General features: G+C 32.5%; 2 protein-coding genes and 1 long non-coding RNA gene across 3 annotated transcripts; all 3 read left to right on the plus strand.

Moving 5' to 3' along the window:
- Positions 1–238: 238 nt before the first annotated feature.
- LOC127707305 (uncharacterized) lies at positions 239–4997 on the plus strand. The gene is made up of 4 exons (XM_052211832.1): positions 239–589; positions 1360–1547; positions 3743–3809; positions 4945–4997. The coding sequence occupies exons 1-4, from the start codon at positions 370–372 to the stop codon at positions 4995–4997; spliced, it is 528 nt and encodes a 175-aa protein (XP_052067792.1). The 5' UTR covers positions 239–369.
- LOC127707306 (uncharacterized) lies at positions 4987–8237 on the plus strand. The gene is made up of 5 exons (XM_052211833.1): positions 4987–5160; positions 5576–5705; positions 6229–6387; positions 7564–7734; positions 8207–8237. Exons 1-5 carry the CDS (start codon positions 5097–5099, stop codon positions 8235–8237), a joined length of 555 nt encoding a protein of 184 aa, XP_052067793.1. The 5' UTR covers positions 4987–5096.
- Positions 8238–8513: 276 nt separating this feature from the next.
- On the plus strand, positions 8514–9566 carry LOC127707300 (uncharacterized). Its single transcript, XR_007984754.1, has 2 exons — positions 8514–8567; positions 9520–9566. It is a non-coding gene; the product is annotated as an uncharacterized LOC127707300 (long non-coding RNA).
- Positions 9567–19711: the final 10145 nt, after the last annotated feature.

Here is a 19711-nt window from a genome sequence, read left to right on the forward strand (position 1 = left end):
AGATAACTCTTACTGAAATTCTGAATTAACTTACGTCAATATAGCTTTTTAAAATACGCCTCATATTACAAGTTTTATTGACCTTGAATAGTTGTTTACCTGTTGATATGAAACAGACGGTACATCAATGTTATAATGGAACAGCGTAAACGTGATCCATTTGGTAAATTTTCGAGGTCTTAATCTGCCGATAAGAAATCAAATCGTTCAGATTACTTCAAATGGTTAAACGATGGCAGGAAATTGGAAGATTCTCCGCAAGTCGGCTTGCGTAATGATCATGGCAATTACGTATACGAGTTTCTTGATGTTGGGGCCGAGGCTGAATTGGAAGATGATAACAAGTCTGATGTGTCAAAATCTTGGACAATGGGGAGAAGAATTGTTGAGTTGAATGTCCTAGCAAAAGGAATGTATTGCTGCACTTGCAAGTGTCCGTTTCACCTGTCAAATATTGTAGGAGAACGATTGTTTGGGCTAGGTGGTCTACTGATGGTGGATTGTGAACTGTGTCATACTGTAACTGATGTCCAGTTTGGGAAGAGGGGGCCATCTGGAAGTTATGACATCAACACAAAAGCTTCCATAGGTAGGTATAGAAACTATATGATTATATCACATGATTGTAAATTATAATAGTCTGTATGATGCTAATATTTACAGTTTTACTGTTTACATTTAACATGTTGCATTGTTTATTTTTCATAATTATATTTAAATGCATTCATGATTTCTTGTTTAATAAATAGATTAGTATTGAGTCCTTGGGGGCAATTACAACTAATGTGTCTATATATACAGCTCACTCAAACAGTGCATACTGCTTGCATACTTGGGCAAATTGGGGTGTTGGGAAAACTTTTTAGATTAAGGTATATAGGATTTTTTCTGAGACAAGTGCCTGTGCCTTATAGCAAATTAATTGTTGAAAACATTGTCATTGTTCAATGAACATCACCAACTTTCAACCCCTCTCTTCTTATCTTTTTCATAGTCAAAGTAGGCTTTGAAAAGAGTTATAATAACTAATTATAAACTGTGAAATATTTTTTTTTAGGGCTTGGCCATTAAATGTACAACTATATGTACATCATCATATCGTGTAAATATTCTTAGATGATATTTTGTAAGCCAAGCCAGAGAAATTAGCACAGGACTGTCAGCCTGTGTCCTGTTAATATATCTTCAGTCTAGGAAATTTTAAAGAATTTTACAATTTTAAGAGAAACAAATTACCATCTTTTCTTTGTTTATAACACAACTGTTTCTTAGTCTTAGAAATGCAGGTGTGTACATTTTCCATTATTAAGACATCAATTTTCTTTCTCAATTTTAATAATAACTCATATTCTATTAAAGGAATGATACATGCAGGGATGGGCCGAACTCATCTGCAGAACTTTCTAGCAGAATGTAACCTGCCATCCATTACAGAGAGCACATTAAGGAAAAAAGAGAAAGAATTAAGTGGACAGATTAAAAATGTAACAATCCAGTCGTGCAATATGGCATTAAGAGAGGAAAAGTCACTCAGCACAAATGGCAATGTTAGTATTAAATGTATGCACACAAAGTGGAATATCCAGACTGGATGGCCCTTTCTAGAAAACTAAGTCTTTTTTACCCCCCCCCCCCCCCCAAAAAAAAAAAAATCCTTATATTATATAACTTTTCATGGAGTACATCTGAAAAAGTCCTAGATCCTAGATCTAATTCAAGGGACTTAGGTAATATATATGAGAATTATAATACAATTTGATCATGTAATGCTACATTGTATATATGTACAGGTATATCATATGAAAGTAACTGCAAACATGTTTTTGAAGTTAAGCTGATTTTTAGCTCACCTGGCCCAAAGGGCCAAGTGAGCTTTTCTAATCACTTGGCGTCCGTCGTCCTGTGTCCGTCGTTCGTAAACTGTTACAAAACTCTTCCCCTCTGAAACTACTGGGCCAAATTTGACCAAACATGGCCACAATCATCATTGGGGTATCTAGTTTTAAAAATGTGTCCGATGACCCGGCCAACCAACCAAGATGGCCGCCATGGCTAAAAATAGAACATAGGGGAAATATGTAGATTTTGGCTTATATCTCTGAAACCAAAGCATTCAGAGCAAATCTGACATGGGGTAAAATTGTTTATCAGGTCAAGATCTATCTGCCCTGAAATTTGCAGATGAATCTGACATCCGTTGTTGAGTTGCTGCCCCTGAATTGGTAATTTTAAGGAAATTTTGCCGTTTTTGGTATATCTTGAATATTATTATAGATAGAGATTAACTGCAAACAGCAATAATGTTCAGCAAAGTAAGATCTACAAATAAGTCAACATGACCAAAATGGTCAGTTGACCCCTTAAGGAGTTATTGCCCTTTATAGTCAATTTTTAACCATTTTTATTAAATTTTTGTAATCTTTTACAAAAATCTTTTCCTCTGAAACTACTAAAACAAATTTAACCAAACTTGTCCACAATCATCATTAGGGTATCTAGTTTAAAAAATGTGTCCGATGACCCCGCCCGCAAACCAAGATGGCCGACATGGCTAAAAAATAGTACATAGGGTAAAATGCAGTTTTTGGCTCATATCGCTAAAACCAAAGCATTTAGAGCAAATCTGACAGAATAAAATTGTTTATTAGGTCAAGTTCTATCTGCTCTGAAATTTTCAGACCAATCAGGCAACATGTTGTTGGGTTGCTGCCCCTGAATTGGTAATTTTAAGAAAATTTTGCAGCTTTTGGTTATTATCTTGAATATTATTATAGATAGAGATAAACTGTAAACAGCAATAATGTACAGCAAAGTAAGATCTACTAATAAGTCAACATGACCAAAATTGTCAATTAACTCCTTGTTTCTCTTAAAATTGTAAAATTCTTTAAAATTTCCTAGACTGAAGATATATTAACAGGACACAGGCTGACAGTCCTGTGCTAATTTCTCTGGCTTGGCTTACAAAATATCATCTAAGAATATTTACATGATATGATGATGTACATATAGTTGTACATTTAATAGTCATTCTTTTACAATTTTCATAAACTTTGTAAATTTTTGTAAATTTTTACAAAATATTTTCCACTGTAACTACTGGGCCAAGTTCATTATACTAACAGCAAGAATGTTCAGTAAAGTAAGATCTACAAACACATCACCATCACCAAAACACAATTTTGTCATGAATCCATCTGTGTCCTTTGTTTAATATGTAAGGTGAGCGACACAGGCTCTTTAGAGCCTCTAGTTTATTATTTCATGGTTTCATGCATCAAGAATCATTCAAAGAATTATTTAACAAAAAACAGTGTCACAGAAGAGTAAATTTGTAATAATAAAATGTGTCCCCTTAGTAAATATTGTCCTAATTACAAAAAATACAATGATCATTTAGGTATAAGTGTGAGACAGACAGAATAAACAACAATACATGTACATGCATGTACAGATCAAGACTTTTCACCACCTAAAATTGCACAGGACAGCACAATTTTTGAAATTTTTCATTAGATTTAACAGTGAGGACCAGCAGAATTTCTTTAAGGACCACAAAAACATTAATTTCTAATTGTGTATTTGGTGTGCAGTCACTGCAAAGATTTGTTTGTGTTCTTAATAATGTATTTGTAGCTTACTACAAAACTAGGTATCCTAAAGATGAAGGTAAATGTTTAAGGTCAATCTATAAAAAACTTGCTGGGACTTTTTTTTTATTAGAAATGCAATCTTTTTCTAGATTGAAGCAAGTTTTGACGGTGGCTGGCAAAAGAGAGGCTCCGGTTGGAATTATAATAGTAATACAGGTAAATACACAGCATTCATATTATATAATTTAATGTCTGACATTCACTATTTAATTTCTGTATTTTGTTAAATTTTGCTGAATCAATTATTAATATAAATAACTGAATTGGACAAAGATTTAATTTCACTATTTAGTTTGATATAAAACATGTAAGAAGCTGTAGTTAAAGAAATATCTTCCCATACTTATTTTTATTCAATCCCTAGGCTAGATCTTTTTAACTTACCTGGTTCAATTATAGCAAATAGGTGAGCTTTTGCCATCATTTTGCATACATTATAGAAGTAAGATGTGTTACATGATTGCCAGTGACTCAACTGTCCACCAGAGCTCAAATGAATTGGAAGTAGGCAATTATAGCTAGACAACTATAAAACCTTCAACAATGAGAAAAACTTATATCCAACATGAAAAATACCAAACAATTCAAATGAAAAAACTAACGGCGTAATTAATTACATTGATTGATTGTTGGTTGCTTAACGTCCAGTGGCAAATATTTCATGCATATTCAGGAAGAGAACAAATTAACAATAAATACAATAGGTAGGTTCTGTAATAGAGGCGTCTGGGGTTGAGGTCGGAGAAATTTAGACTGCCACGGGAAATGAAGGTATATTGGATAGGGACAGAAATTTAGCCTTGCAACAGGTCACCTACGGACCCCTCAAAGAGTTGTTGCAAGGGTTCTTAACGTGCAAAGAGCGTGGCACTCTCTTTACACGAGGCATCGGATTTAACGTCCCCATTCTGACCGGACGTGGCCGCAAATTTGTACATCCCGCACAGCCAAACGGACGCCCCACTTTCACGAGGGTTTTACCGCCGGTCGGAGGAAGACCAATGGTGACCATACTTCTATTCCCCAGTCACCCTTGGGGTTAATTAATTACAAAACAATTTATGAAGAAAATATGACAGATATAAACTAACAACAACCACTGAACTACAGGCTCTTTATTATCAATATCTGTCCGTCATATTATTCTGTAACATTACATCTGTTAACCTTTCATTAAAATATCCATTATCCTACACCCCTAAACAAATTGAAACCAAACTTCAAAAAAATATTTTCTAAACTGTTTATCATTGCATCATGTATGTAATACCTTCTACTTTATTTCTTGCAGGACATGCAACTTTTTTTGGAAAGGAGACAGGAAAGGTGTTGTCCTTTGATTGAAGAAGTAAGACTTGTAAGACTTGTGAATTCCATCTAAATAGAAAAGAGACTGTTCCGGAGCATGAGTGTCAGTTGAATTGGCATGGCTCTAGTAAATCCATGGAGGCAGATATGGCGGTGTCTATGGCCCACAGATTAAAAGATGATGAATGTGAAATTAATGGTATGTTTCATATTCAAAATAAAGAATTTTGAAATACAATTTCATGTAATGAGTTCCCCAAAATGCATTGAAAATATCATATAAAGGGAAATAAGTCTTATTTCAACAATACTTTCAAATTTGAAAGGTGAATATTTTGTGATTTTCACAGGAAACTTGTATTTTGTTCTTACACTTTTATGACAAAGAATCAATTAATTTTGTTGTTAATGATATAACATGACCATTGTCATGTAAAAATCCAGTTTATATTTATTTTAGTTGCTTTATTTACATTAGCTACATGTAATTAAATAAGGCAGAATATAACAGCTATCACTATTTTCCAAATAAAAAAATATGCTTGCAGTTGTATATCTTGACTGCTGTTGTGTTGCCTTTTTGTAGGTTTATAATTCTTCAATCTTCATTTCAGTCATACATGCTGATAATGATGCAGCAACATCAGCCAGACTTGAAGTTGAGTTTGAAAATATAAAGAAAAAAGATGACCAGAACCATGTAAAGAAGGGGATATCAACAAGCTTATATGATATTTCAAAGAGGTATTTTTACAAATTAATTTTAGTGTTACGAGTATGTCTATGAAAAGGCTTAAACCCATCCTTTACCAAATCAAATCATACTTATAGATCTTATTAGATTTAACTGTCAAGACTACAAACTCTAAAAAAAAACATTACAATGAAATTTCAATTTTGTGTTGTTCAAAGACATATAAAGATCTTTGTGTTATCTGAATTCACAAACATTACATTGAAAATTGAAAGAACTATTAGTATATATATGAGTAATCTTCATGGCTTATGGAACGACCAAATAGTTTTTAGTGAGGCTTTATGAAGTTTAGAATAGAAAGGCCGGACTAAGAAAAATAGAAACTAGGACTCTTTTTTCTGAAAATTAAAAGGCAGATGCATGAATCCATGATTGAAGATTTCATCCATGCCCCATAAAAGTCTGAAGGGTGCTTGCTCCCTCAATAGTATAGACAGATAAGCAATAAAAAAAGAAGACTTTTTAAATTTTTTTTTTACATTAATTATTTGTTTCTTTTTTATTTTGTAGTTACAAAGAATTGCAAAAGGATGAAACAAAACAATATATTTTGAGGTGCTTTATGTATTCCATTAAGGGAGGTGACAATGAAGATGACATTAAGATTTGGCTGCAAAGAATTGTACCACATATTTTTGGATCACATGAAAATTGTAATGATGCTGACTGGTATAGCTATCATCACGATCCAGAAAATTTTACGTAAGATCTTCTATACTGGTATTGAAAACATATTATTTTCTGTATTGCCTTATTTCTCAAAGAATTAATATAAGAAGATGTGGTATGAGTTCAAATGAGACACCTCTTCCATCCAAGTCACAATTTGTAAAAAGAAACTAATTATACATATGTCAATCCTAAAAATTGATTCCTTAATATGCTGAATCTAACCGTGTATTAAGTTTTTGGATTTTAGCCCGGTTTTCAAATTGGTCCACATTGAAGTCCAAAGGGTCAAAAAATAAACTTTGTTTGATTTCATCAAAAATTGAATTATAGGGTTCTTTGATATGACGAATCCAACTGTGTATATAGGTTCTTAATTTTTGGTCCCGTTTTCAAATTGATCTTCATTATGTACATTAAGGTCCAAAGGGTCCAAAATTAAACTTTGTTTGTTTTTAACAAAAATTGAATTCATGGGGTTCTTTGATATGCTGAATCTAAACATATATTTAGATTTTTGATTATGGGCCCAGTTTTCAAGTTGGTCCAAATTGGGGTCCAAAATTAAACTTTGTTTGATTTCAACAAAAATTGAATATATGGGGTTCTTTGATATGCTGAATCTAACCATGTATTAAGTTTTTGGATTTTGAACCCCATTTAAATTGGCCCACATTGAGGTCCAAAGGGTCCAAATTAAACTTTGTTTGATTTCATCAAAAATTGAAATATTAGGGTTCTTTGATATGCTAAATATAACCATGTATTTAGATTTTGGATATTTGACCTTAATAGGTAAATGTCCAATTTAAAAATAAAAATTTTAAGTTCTTAGACTACATTCATTTTGTGTCAGAAACCTATGCTGTGTCAAATATTAATCACAATCCAAATTCAGAGCTGTAGCAAGCTTGAATGTTGTGTCCATACTTGCCCCAACTGTTCAGGGTTCGACCTCTGCGGTAGTATCAAGCTACACCCTCTTTTTGTTCTAAGAACTCCCCTTTTTTCTTAACAACTCCTGCCCCTATTTTAAAATTTCTTGATCCGCCCATGTACAGAAATATTGAACATATACTACACTTAACATAACACTAAAGTTTCAGGCTAAGTATTTTGTGCAAATAAAAATTTGAAATGTAAATTTTATTTTCATTTTATTCAACTCCATTTTAGGTATAAAAGTTTACCAAATGGGAAACCGCTCAAGTCTGAAGGATTAAAGGTTGAATTGAATAATTTAGTGCAAAAAATGATTGGTAGGAGTAATTCTTTGAATGATCTTGGATCTACACAGTCAAATGAAAGCTTTAACCAGCTTGTATCTGTAAAGGCACCTAAATCAAGGTAATTTGTATATGGTATTTGCATGTCAATTCACATTCTTAAGCAACAATGAATATAAGTATAAAAAATATGTTGTATGATTACCAATAAGACAACTCTACACAAGAGACCAAATGACACAGAAATTAACAGCTATGGGTCACAGAAAGGCCTTTAACAATGAGCAATTCTAATATGACATAGTAAGCTATAAACGGCCCCAATTCACAAATTTATGTATAGATATAAAAAGATGTGGAATGAGTGCCAATGAGACACCTCTTCCATCCAAGTCACAATTTGTAAAAAGAAACCAATTATACATATGTCAAAGTACAACATTCAACACAATTCAAACAAGAAAACTAACGGCCAAATTAATGTAAAAAATAAATAAATGAAAAACAAATATGTAACATTGCAATTACTGACAGCTAGTTCAAAGCCAATAACAAAAAAATCCATGCATCTAAGACTTAATTATCTTTTTCAGGGCTTTAAATCTTTCATACCCTGACTTCTAAAAGTGATGTACATCCATCTGTCCAACTCAAGTTAACAGGCAGGTTGAAGTTTATTAGTTTTCAATGAAGGGAGTCAATACTATCATAGTGAAACTTTATATACAAATATTAATCTTTTGCAAAGGGTCTTCATATTTGGTGAGTTGGTATGTAACTGTTACCTGCACCTTTGACATCAAGTTCAAATAAGGGAAGAGGGGAATATATTTTAATGTATTTAAAAAGTTCTTCATACTCTTTTTTAGACATTATGGTAGATCATGCTCACTTCAGAATAGGCTATCTGTAGCTGTGCTTCAGAAAAATGAAGGATATGGCTACTTATCCAAGGTAACTATGAAAATTTTTACATCTTCTTTTTGAACGAAGGGTGACATAGTGTTTGAATATGATTTCTTCTTTTTCTTTCCTCTTCTATTTCTTTCTTCTTCATCTTCTCAGAAAGACTGTTCAGACCATAACTTTATTAATCTTTTGATATAGCATATAATGAATTTTTAGTATGTCGGTATATCGCTTGTGTCAAGTTCCAGGATTGGTAACTAAGACCTTGACCTAAAGTTCATTAAAATTAAATTTCTAGTACTATCTTTATGTCCACTCCATGTCTTTTTGTCCGTCTGACCTTACTCTCATCCTCTTTCCTTTCCTCACTCTAACTGAAGTTTGCCTCATCACGGAAAGTGAGTCACTTATTGTTCTAGAGTCATGCCCCTTTATAACTTGGAAAATTGCAAATTGTTTTGTTTCCTTACTCTAACATAAGTTTGTCTGATACAACTTTTATAAAACTGATACATATAAGAATCACAACACTCAGACAGAGTTCAAATTTGTGTTGTGACTCATTTGTCAACCTATAGTTCTGTCCCTTTTTAACTTGGAAAATTGCAAAGCTACAGCGGAGGCATTCATGACATCTTACACATTCTCCTTTAATAATTTTTTTATCTTTTTGAAACCATGTTACATGTTGCATCCAATGTTTATATACAAGGAGATTACTGTATTGCTTTTTTAGCCCTGCAGATATACATTGTACAATTTACAGTCACAAATCATGTTTATCTAGTATGTAACTCAATTATCTTCTTTCTTCTCAAATTATTATCAGATGTGGTATGTGTGCTAATGCAACAACTATCCATCTAAGTCACGATATATAAAGAGTTACCATTATAGGTCAAAATATGTGTTCAAGATGGAGATTACTGTTTTTTCTTGATTTTTAATATTTTAATGCATATATGTATTACATTTTAATTATGTTGCATTTTTTTAGATCAATGAAGCAGCAAACCTCTCTCCAGGAGAATTTACAATGGCAATTTCCTCTGTAAGAGATAAAAAACTGGAAAAAAGAAAAGATAAGAAGAATTCAAAGGAATATAAAGTTGGCCGTATACAAAAGAAAAGAAACCGCAATAAGAATAAGCGTAAACATCTGGTAAGAGAAGGAAAAACCTATGGATCTCAAATGGAATTTGATCTTCAACAGGACCATGAGCAAACCAGAGAAATTCCACTTCCTTTTAATCTAGATGGCACTGAATGCAAAGTGTTTTTTGATTTAGAAACAACAGGCTTGGGTAGGAATAACGACATCATTCAGATAGCAGCTAAGTCAAATTCAAATAGTTTTAACAGATATGTCATCCCAAGACTGGACATTCAGATTGAGGCCAGTAAGATCACTGGTATAACATACGGCCATGGAACAAATAAAATGTATGTTCGAGGAGAAATAGTTGATTTTATACATTTTTTAAAGGAACAGAACCAGCCAATTATACTAGGTCATAACATTTGTAACTTTGACATTCCTGTAATTGTTAACAAATTGAAAAAATATAATTTGTTTTTGACATTTTGTGAAACCGTGAAAGGTTTTATTGACACAATGAAAGTGGCTAGAAAATATATTCCAAAAAATGATGTAGAAAATTTTAAGCAGCAGACTCTTGTCAAACAGTTTGTAGGAGAAATTTACTCTGCCCGCAATGCAATAGAGGATGTGGATTCATTAAAAACATTATACGACAGTAAATTTACCTCACTAGTGAAATCTGATGATGTATTTTCCATTTTATACTAAGTAATAAAATTGTTTCAAGGCCAGTTTGCATGCAACTAGCAAAAGATGGTATATGGTTGAAACACCTCAAACTGGCATCTGTACGAGATGTAAATGGACTGAAATTTGTCTTACATGACCATAAGATACCACCAAAGAGTGTGAAATGCATTCAGGACTACTTTCAGACTGAGGAATGAATTTTGTATGGCCAAAAAATAAATATATGTCTGTGTTTTCCTATAACCTGACTGTGTCTACCCTGATACTTGTTTTATTATTCTCCCAACACAATGAAGTTGCCAAAGATATGATGTTTCAGTCTGTCCATTTGTCTATCCTATTCTTGTTAATTCAACTCCTTAAAATCCGCACAACAGAATTTAATGAAACTTGGAAGGTGGTAAGAATGCAATAAGTGTGTACTTTACAAAGTTCTATGAAATTTTGATTCCCTGCATTATAATTTAATATTATAGTCCCAGATCAATTGACACTGAAAAATAATTAATTTGTCATTTTTATCTGCAAAAAAATGACCTCCAAAGTCAAACATACTAGTTGTTGGATATTGTACCCTATGAAATAAATATTTCAAAAATCATTGATCTGAAGCTACTAAAATAAAATGAACCAAAATTTAAAGTCTCATGAAGGTCAAATTTGCAAGGAACACACCACTTCATGATAATACATTCATATATGCCAAAGATGTAAGACCTAGGTCAAAAGTGATGGCCTGGTCATTTTCATGCAAAAAACTACATTACATGTAAGTTGACCTTATGGTCAAATTTCAAGATCACATGAAGGTCATCATGGTGCAAGACACATTACCTGATGATGATACATCTACATACCAAAGATCTTAGACCAAGATCAAAAGACAAGAAGGCATGGTAAAGTGTTTATAGTAAAAAATAAAATTGACCTTGAGGTCAAATTTAAGGTCACATGAAGATAATCACAACACAGGACACTCCATCTCATTATGATACATCATCATACAAAAGATGCAAGACCTAGGTCAAAAAAAAAAAAAAAAAAGCATATTGCCTTGTTTTCTATCAAAAAATACATTTATTTGACCTTGAGGTCAAATTTCAAGGTAACATGAAAGTCATCATGATATGTGACACTCCACCTCATGATGATTAACCAACATGCAAAATATCTAAACCCTAGGTCAAAAGACAAGAAAACTATGCCCCAAATATATTATCAGAATGGAACTTGCTCTTATTTATTGAGGGTGGTGGTATTATAAAAAACTATAATTGAAAAAAATCTGGTGGATAAAAACTTATAAATTTTTGCAAAAATAACAAACTGATATAGCACTACAAATGGTTAGTTTTTAAAAAAAATTAAACGACACATTTTTTTTTTTTTAAATTTCTTCTTCAAATACTTGACCCATCATATTCACTTTTGGGGGCCGAATCTGAGACCCCCCTTTTTTAATTCGGACAAAAATTTAAATCCAGAATGACAAAAATACAAGTAAAGGGAATAGGTGAACTAAAATTCGCCTCAGTTTTCACTATTAACTATGCTATTGTCAATTTAGGATCAATTTTAATTTTTTTTGATATATATATACCCCTATACCCATATTGCTGAAACTTCCAGATTTGGCTGATATTAGCATGCAAAAGATGCCATATTCGAGTTGCCAAATCTTTTAAACGTATGGTTCAAATCCTTTGAAATTTTTATAAGATGTTTAGCTTGGCCTAGTTTATCAATGGGATAAAAACAAGAAAAATTAAACGACAGGTTTTTTTTGGTGTATAGTGTTGGGTACCCCCTCAACTTAAAAAGTCCTGATTAAAACTCCAACCCTTGAACATGTTGAACGTAAAAAGTGGTGAATATTTGAACTGATAATCTAGTTAGGCAAAAACCAGCTAATGCCGTTTAGTTGTGTGTTGTCGGGTTGCTATTTTATTGATGTAAACCTTGCCTTTTCTTTTATTCATATTTTATGTTTTTTTGTCAAAAAATTGTTACCTATTTACTAAACATTGAAATCTAGATGTCTGTCGGTTTTTTTTGTAGTTGGGTTTCTGTCTGACTGACGTATATCTCACATCTCCTTTTATGAATGCAGCACTTAATTATCCATGTGCACATATGGCTGAAAAAAAAATAATATGATAGCATTTGTGTGACGTATGACGTATTTTTAGGACACCTGTCCATTGTTGAAGACTATACACGTCTCCCTCGATTAATCTTGTTTATTTCAATTTATTTCAATTATCTTCCGGTCGTGACCTTGTACACAATATGGACATCAATAACTATGATTATATATCATATTGTATCTGTTGTAGAGCACACATGTGCCTATCATTAAAAGTAGGTAAATATACTAAACAAAGTACGCATTATTTTCTATACTATGTTATTTATTTCAGTTGATCCAACACTGACTATAAAACAGTTTTTTTCCAAAAAAGGACCAACCGTTAGTAAATATCTGCTAACACCAAAATAAAACCCCAACAAATAGTTGCATTTCTATCTTAATTTAAGCACATTAAATGTTGAACCGCGCAAACAGAATTCCCATCAAAAGGCTACTAATCTCTTACGGTAGATATGCCTCTTTTTGTACTGATGAGTCTTTCTATCAATCCAGACTTTCGTGTAATGCTATCCCTACCATATATTTGTATTTGTTTCCGTTAAGCAAACACTATTCAAATAATCTATCAATCAACATTTTGTTTCTGAAACTAGTACACGCATACCAATAAATGAGTACACGTCAGCCATTTTCCCTGCGACATTTAAGAACCTATGCCATGTAAAAGTCAACATTCAGTTTTCAATTATTTGCATACGTCCATTTAATATGTCAACGTCTTAATCGCTAGGGATCTAGGGTAGTGCATAAATTTGACGTAGAAAACTTTTCGAGGTCAAGATAGACAAACGTCAATACAATATGATCAGCTCTTAGTCGAGACATGTGAAAAAAGGTAGGGATTTCTCGCACGTTCATAATCATTGAAAAGCTAAATTTACAGTTTACTAGCAACCGCCATGTGTGAACCTCGAGGTTTTTAAAATGACAAAAGATGGCCCAAAATTGCCTTTTTATAGATTTTTGGCAAAATTTTAGTAATTATCGCAAAATTTCAACAACAAAAAAATAACAAAATATTTGTTATCAGAACAAAACTTCTGTTTCTCAATTGAAGTAAAACTATTCTTTCAATTCAATGCATGTAGAATTTGCGATATTGTATCAGCATTTTTTTGTTTGTCGAGTCTGAAGAAAAACATAATCTTTAGCGAATTTAAAGGTTTAAATATAAAGGTTTGCTTGTTCGGTAGTGTTTAAGGCATCTTTTAGTCTTGGCCCGATAACACAGTTACTTCGAAGTGCATTTCTTTTAGACAACAGATAGTCTCCATTATTTTATTTTTTTGCCTGATTTTTTTTTATTTTTTATCTTTTTTGTTCTTAATCTGTGGCCATTTTACCAATTATTCTCTATTCTGTAAAAACAAACCACATCCAGACCCTTAAACATGCAGTTATATCACAACGTCTATATCCGTTAGAACGGATGTACTTAAACACATATTTCTTAATTGATAAAGCTCAATCGGTACGTTTTTCCAAAGGCTAAAAATAGCTTGGGATATACTGAATATGCGTGGTATATAAAGGTAAACATACAAAAGCTGTCGATACATTTATTGAAAGTCAAAATGAACAGACGGGAAATTATGTTCGATACAGAACAGAAAGATTTCGATTTGGAGAAAGTTTTAGAATTATTGAAGAAATGATGATGGTACTGTAACGTTTGTCGGTCACTTTATTTGGTTCATTTATCTATTTTATTATTAGTGATTGTTTATTGTTTTCTCAAAAAGATTGATTATTATTATTTTATCACTTTCCGATTGATTCATTCATTAAACTTTAGTGACGTAACAAACCTCGCATTAGCATTCAAAATAGTTTTCCCTTCTCGATCAATCAGAGAACTCGATTAAGTTATTATGGAAATTTAGCTCGTGCAGCGATTGTCTTCTGGAAATCATTCCTAGCTCAGATTCTCGGGTGTGTAGACTTATAGGTAAAAAGGGAAATTTCCACCATGTGCGCGATTTTTTTTAAGTGGTCTCGGTGAGGAATCTCTTACTATTTTTGTGCTATATTTAGTGTATTATATAAATTGTGTATTTTGGCGTTTTCTTGGTAAGAAGTCCCCCCTACCATTTGTTAAAACTGGCTAGTTTTGGGGTCAAGGTGGTTTGCATTGAATATTTAAGCGGACACTTTGAATAATTACGTATTGAAACGTAATTTTTTTAGAAAGCAGTTCGCGGGTTAAATAAGTTAAATTATGAGCTGAGTTTTTGAATAGTTCTTTGAACTGAATAAACGTTGTCAGTTTGCGAATATAGAGATTTGATTAACAGCTTGTCATTTGTTTAGGTTAAAGTTATTTATACATGTAGATAGCTGGAAAAAAAGATTAAAGTTCGGGGTCATTATTTGTTGACATTTTCGTACGTGTCTCAAATCTAAGACTTGAACTTAAAGACAGAAATTTAAATTATTAAAACGTTAACAAGCGAGTTTTAAATGCAAATCCTGGCTAGAACGGCAGAGTGAGTCTTTAGAGAAAATTACAGTTTTAAAAACATTTACCTGTGTTCTAAGAAATATAGAGACTGCTGACTAAGGGACTATTGGGATTACAAAATCGTAAATTTACTTTGAGACGCAGCTGAATAAGATTGTCTTATAACAATTGTGTGTTGTTTAATAAACATTGTGCTTTACTGAATTATTTTATTACAGATAAACGCCTTGTCTCTTGGTTAGGTTAAGTTTTGTGATTAATATTTATTCGTGTTACCCCTCTTTGTACAGGAAATAACCTAGACATCAGTCATTCCCCTTGAGCATGTGTTTCAGTATTTCCTGACTACAGACCGTTTGTTTGAAAGCATTTTCAGGACAGAACGAGTCTTATTTTGCTTCAACTTTCCTTCAGTGATTTACACGCTGGTTCTAATAATTTGAATATTTGGTATACTTGTTAAATTACTGGCCTTGAAATTGAGAACTAGTTTTCCAAAAGGTCTGACTTTACGTTTGTTGTCCCGTGCTTGAAACGACAACTATCATCATGTCGGGCTAGTATATTTTGTCCGTCGGTCTGTTCCATCTTGATTCATAATTTAATCCCTTACTTATTTACATGTAGTAACTTTATTCTGAGACTTACTTTGAAGATAGATTGGGATTGTTCTTCATATTAGAATTAGATATACCGAGAGATATTCCATTCGAGATGCAGCTTGATGGTTGTGGTATGAAACCGATGAGACAACTAATATACTGAACTTCTACGAGAACATTTGAGTTTGTGAGTTCTATAAATTCATTGAATATCCTCTTGTTGAATATTCTGTCTTGTGACGAACCAGATTGTTTCACCTGTTGATATAGATAGTCCGATACTAGGACAGTCTGACTGCGGTCAAGGTAAAAAATTAGCATCTGGTTAGTCGTAAGATCAGACTAGTCACTCTCGGTCATCACTTCGAGGAAGAGTCTATAAGCTATTTATGACTGGATGTCTGGGTATTATTAACATCAGATATATGGGTCATCAGTTCGAGAGAGAGGCTAGAAGCTATTTCTTACTTGATGTCTGGTATTATTACTATCAGATATATGGGTCATCGGTTCGAGAAAGAGGCTATAAGATATTTATGACTGGATATCTGGGTATTATAACCATCAGATATATGGGTCATCAGTTCGAGAAAGAGTCTAGAAGATATTTATGACTGGATATCTGGGTATTATTACCATCAGATATATAGTTCTTGAATACACAGGTTTAGACCATTTATAAACTGGTGGCATAAACCGGTAAATAATATACCTAATAAAACTTTAAAATATTCTTAAGACAGGCATAACTATAGTAGAAGTACTAGAGCGAAAGCATAGGCCGAACCCTACCCTAGATTTAGACTAAAAGAAAAGTTGTTGGGTTGTCTTATAGATACAAAGTCCTGTTAAGGGTCCATAGACAGTACCCTGGCTTCATTGCAATACTATTTTATTGGAATATTACATAAACTGGTGGCATAATCCGGTAAATGATATACCTAATACAACTTTAAAACATTTTAAAGACAGGCATAACTATAATTATTTTAGAAGTCCTAGAGCGAAAGCATAGGCCGAACCCTACCCTAGATTTAGACTAAAAAAAAGTTGTTGGGTTGCTGTCTAATAGATACAAAGTCCTGTTAAGGGTCCATAGACAGTTCACCGGCTTCGTTTGAATACTATCGTATTCGAATATAACATAAAAGCTTACAAAGAACTATGCAGGTAAACACTATCACGTGTTACTCAAAAATGTTTTACATAAACACAAAGGATTAAATTTAAAATAACTGTTTTTAAAATTTAGATTTGAAATATATATGTCATTAAGTTTCTTAAGACTTTCAGTTTGGAAAAGTATGTTTGTCAGTTAGTTTTGTGTCTCGTATCGATTATCACTATCTGAGGGTAGGAGAGTGTTGAGCGCTTACAAATATGTTAAACCCCGTCACATTATTTGGGTTGCTGTCCCAAGTCAGTAGTTTGTAGTTGGTTTATGTCTTTTATTTATTTTTTTTCTTCTCGTAAATTGTTTGTTATAGATAGGGCCGTTAATTTTCTCTATTGAATTGTTTTACATTTTTCATGTCGGGGCCTTTTATATAGGACTATACGGTTTGGGTTTTTCTCATTGTTGAAGGCCGTACGGTTGGCTATAATTGCTTACATCCACATCATTTGAAATTTGATAGTTGTCTGATTGCCAATCATATCACATCTCCTTATTTTATATTTATTAGGAACATTGACATAATTAAACAATATTAAATATAAACAGAATACCTATTTGGTTTCATAAAATATTCACTTTGAAACAGCATGTTTATTATGAATAAAATGTTGGTATCATGAATTGTAATGAAATATTTACATGATGTAGGGATTTGTGTCAAACAGGGTACATACTTTTAAGACATTTATTACAAGTCTCTTAAGAAAGTTTCAGTTGACAAATAAAATTAATCTGTAATTGTATCATCTAGTAGCTCCTTTTTCAATAGGTTAGCTAAGAGGATTATAACTTTTATATAAAAATAAGGAGATGTGGTATGATTGCTAATGAGACATCTACCATTAAAAGACAAAAAAGACAACTATAGGTGTATATGTACGTCACAGGTACTAAAGTAACTGTACGGCGGTTAACAATGAGCAGAACGTATACATCATAGTAGGTTAAAAGAGCATGTGAAACATTCTGAAGACAAAACTCAATAGTGTTAAACGAAAAACAGTTCTGACTGACAGCAACCAACAACTATATCTGGAGTACAGGCTACTCAAAACAAACACTCAAAGAATATAGCAGTTTACACACCTTGGTGATTGCTTAACACTCCCCCTAAAACTAGGACCGGTGTTTAACAATTTGCTCTCAGGCTTTATTTTCATCCTTTCATTATTTTTCTATGCGCGTTAAAATAATTTTAAAAATTTCGATTTTGAGAAAAACAAAAATGTTTTTTTTTTTTTAAGTCAATTATTATAGAGATTATCTCTTATTGTTAATAATTATATATTATTCAAGAGATTAGAATAAATAAATAGCATTTAATCCATTGACATCGAGCTTTTTGTTGGTGTAAAAACTAAAGAAAAAAAACCCATCCTATTGAATTGGAAGAATTATTGATCATGGTCTGTCCTCATTGGTGAGGGTGAGGATGAGGGTTTACAGAATATAGAATAATGGGCAGAAAATTTAAAGAATATAAAATAATGGACCAAAAAATAAAGAATAGAAAATAATGAGGTACTAATATATAAAGAATAGAGGATAATGGGCAAAAAGTATAAAGAATAGCGAAAAATGGACTAAAAATTAAAGAATAGAGAAATGAAGCACCACATTTAGACACTCATTGGTAAAAATCATTGTACATGATTGTGTGTACATGAATGTGCATCACAAGTACTACTAATGACCTTTTACTAATCATGATATTTTATTTACGCAATTGGTAGATTAGTTAAATTAACTTGAATGACAAAGTGAATTATTTGCTTCACGCATTATAATAATGATAAATCATGATGTAAGTCTGAACAAAAACAACGCAACACAGATTGTGACATCTTTTTTTATAAGCAAACCCGGAAAACGCTTTGGACTCGCCAAATTTTGGAAAAAAGTAAAATAACAAAAAAAACGAACTCAAAGGGAAATTCAAAACGGAAAGTCCTTTATAAATGGACAATATCAAAAGTTTAAACACATCTAACGAATAGAAAACAACTGTCATATTCCTGACTTGGCACAGGCATTTCCTTATGTGTTACTTTACTTTTCTATCAAGATGCGGATCTAGGATTTTGAAAAGGTCTGGGAACCGGAAGGCGGGGTGGGTGGTTGGAGATGTAAAAAAAAGTGTTATGCATTAACCATATATATGTAGCTCCGTAAGGGGGGGGCTGCTCAGTAGTCAGTTCTTCGATAGTAACTTGATTTATAAACGTTTTTATCTTTCGCCTCTCTTTCTTAAGTTATCCGTTGATTACATATAGAAATAATAAAGAAAACAAAATTTATAAAGTGTTATTTTCATTTTTACTTACATGTTTTGCGGGGTAATTTCTATAATTTTATGGAATTTTTACTAGATTATATTTTGCCTTGAGTGTTTCTGCTGAAATATCAAGAAAATAATATGGAAAGGAACTAAATGTATGAGGGTCTGGATGGTCGTTACAGAATAGAGAATAGTGTGGAAAATGTACAGAATAAATGGCCAAATATATATAGAATAGAGGCAAATAGGCAATGAAGATAAAGAATGGAAAATAATGGTGTGCTGAAATATGAAGAATAGAGAAAAAGTGCAAGATTAAATAAAGGATAGAAAAAAATGGTTTAAAATAATTAAAGAATAAAGAAAGGAAGAACCCCCTATCCAGACCCTCGTGTATTTTATGTTTATTTGTTGATGTCCCCATATCTAGACCCTCGTGTATTTTATGTTTATTTGTTGGTTGTCCCCCTATCTAGACCCTCGTGTATTTTATGTTTATTTGTTGGTTGTCCCCCTATCTAGACCCTCGTGTATTTTATGTTTATTTGTCGGTTGTCCCCCTATCTAGACCCTCGTGTATTTTATGTTTATTTGTTGGTTGTCCCCCTATCCAGACCCTCGTGTATTTTATGTTCATTTGTTGGTTGTCCCCCTATCTAGACCCTCGTGTATTTTATGTTTATTTGTTGGTTGTTTTACGTTTCACTAAATATATAACATATTATTT

Source organism: Mytilus californianus, unplaced genomic scaffold, assembly GCF_021869535.1.
Source record: "Mytilus californianus isolate M0D057914Y unplaced genomic scaffold, xbMytCali1.0.p SCAF_62, whole genome shotgun sequence".
NCBI lineage: Eukaryota > Metazoa > Mollusca > Bivalvia > Mytilida > Mytilidae > Mytilus > Mytilus californianus.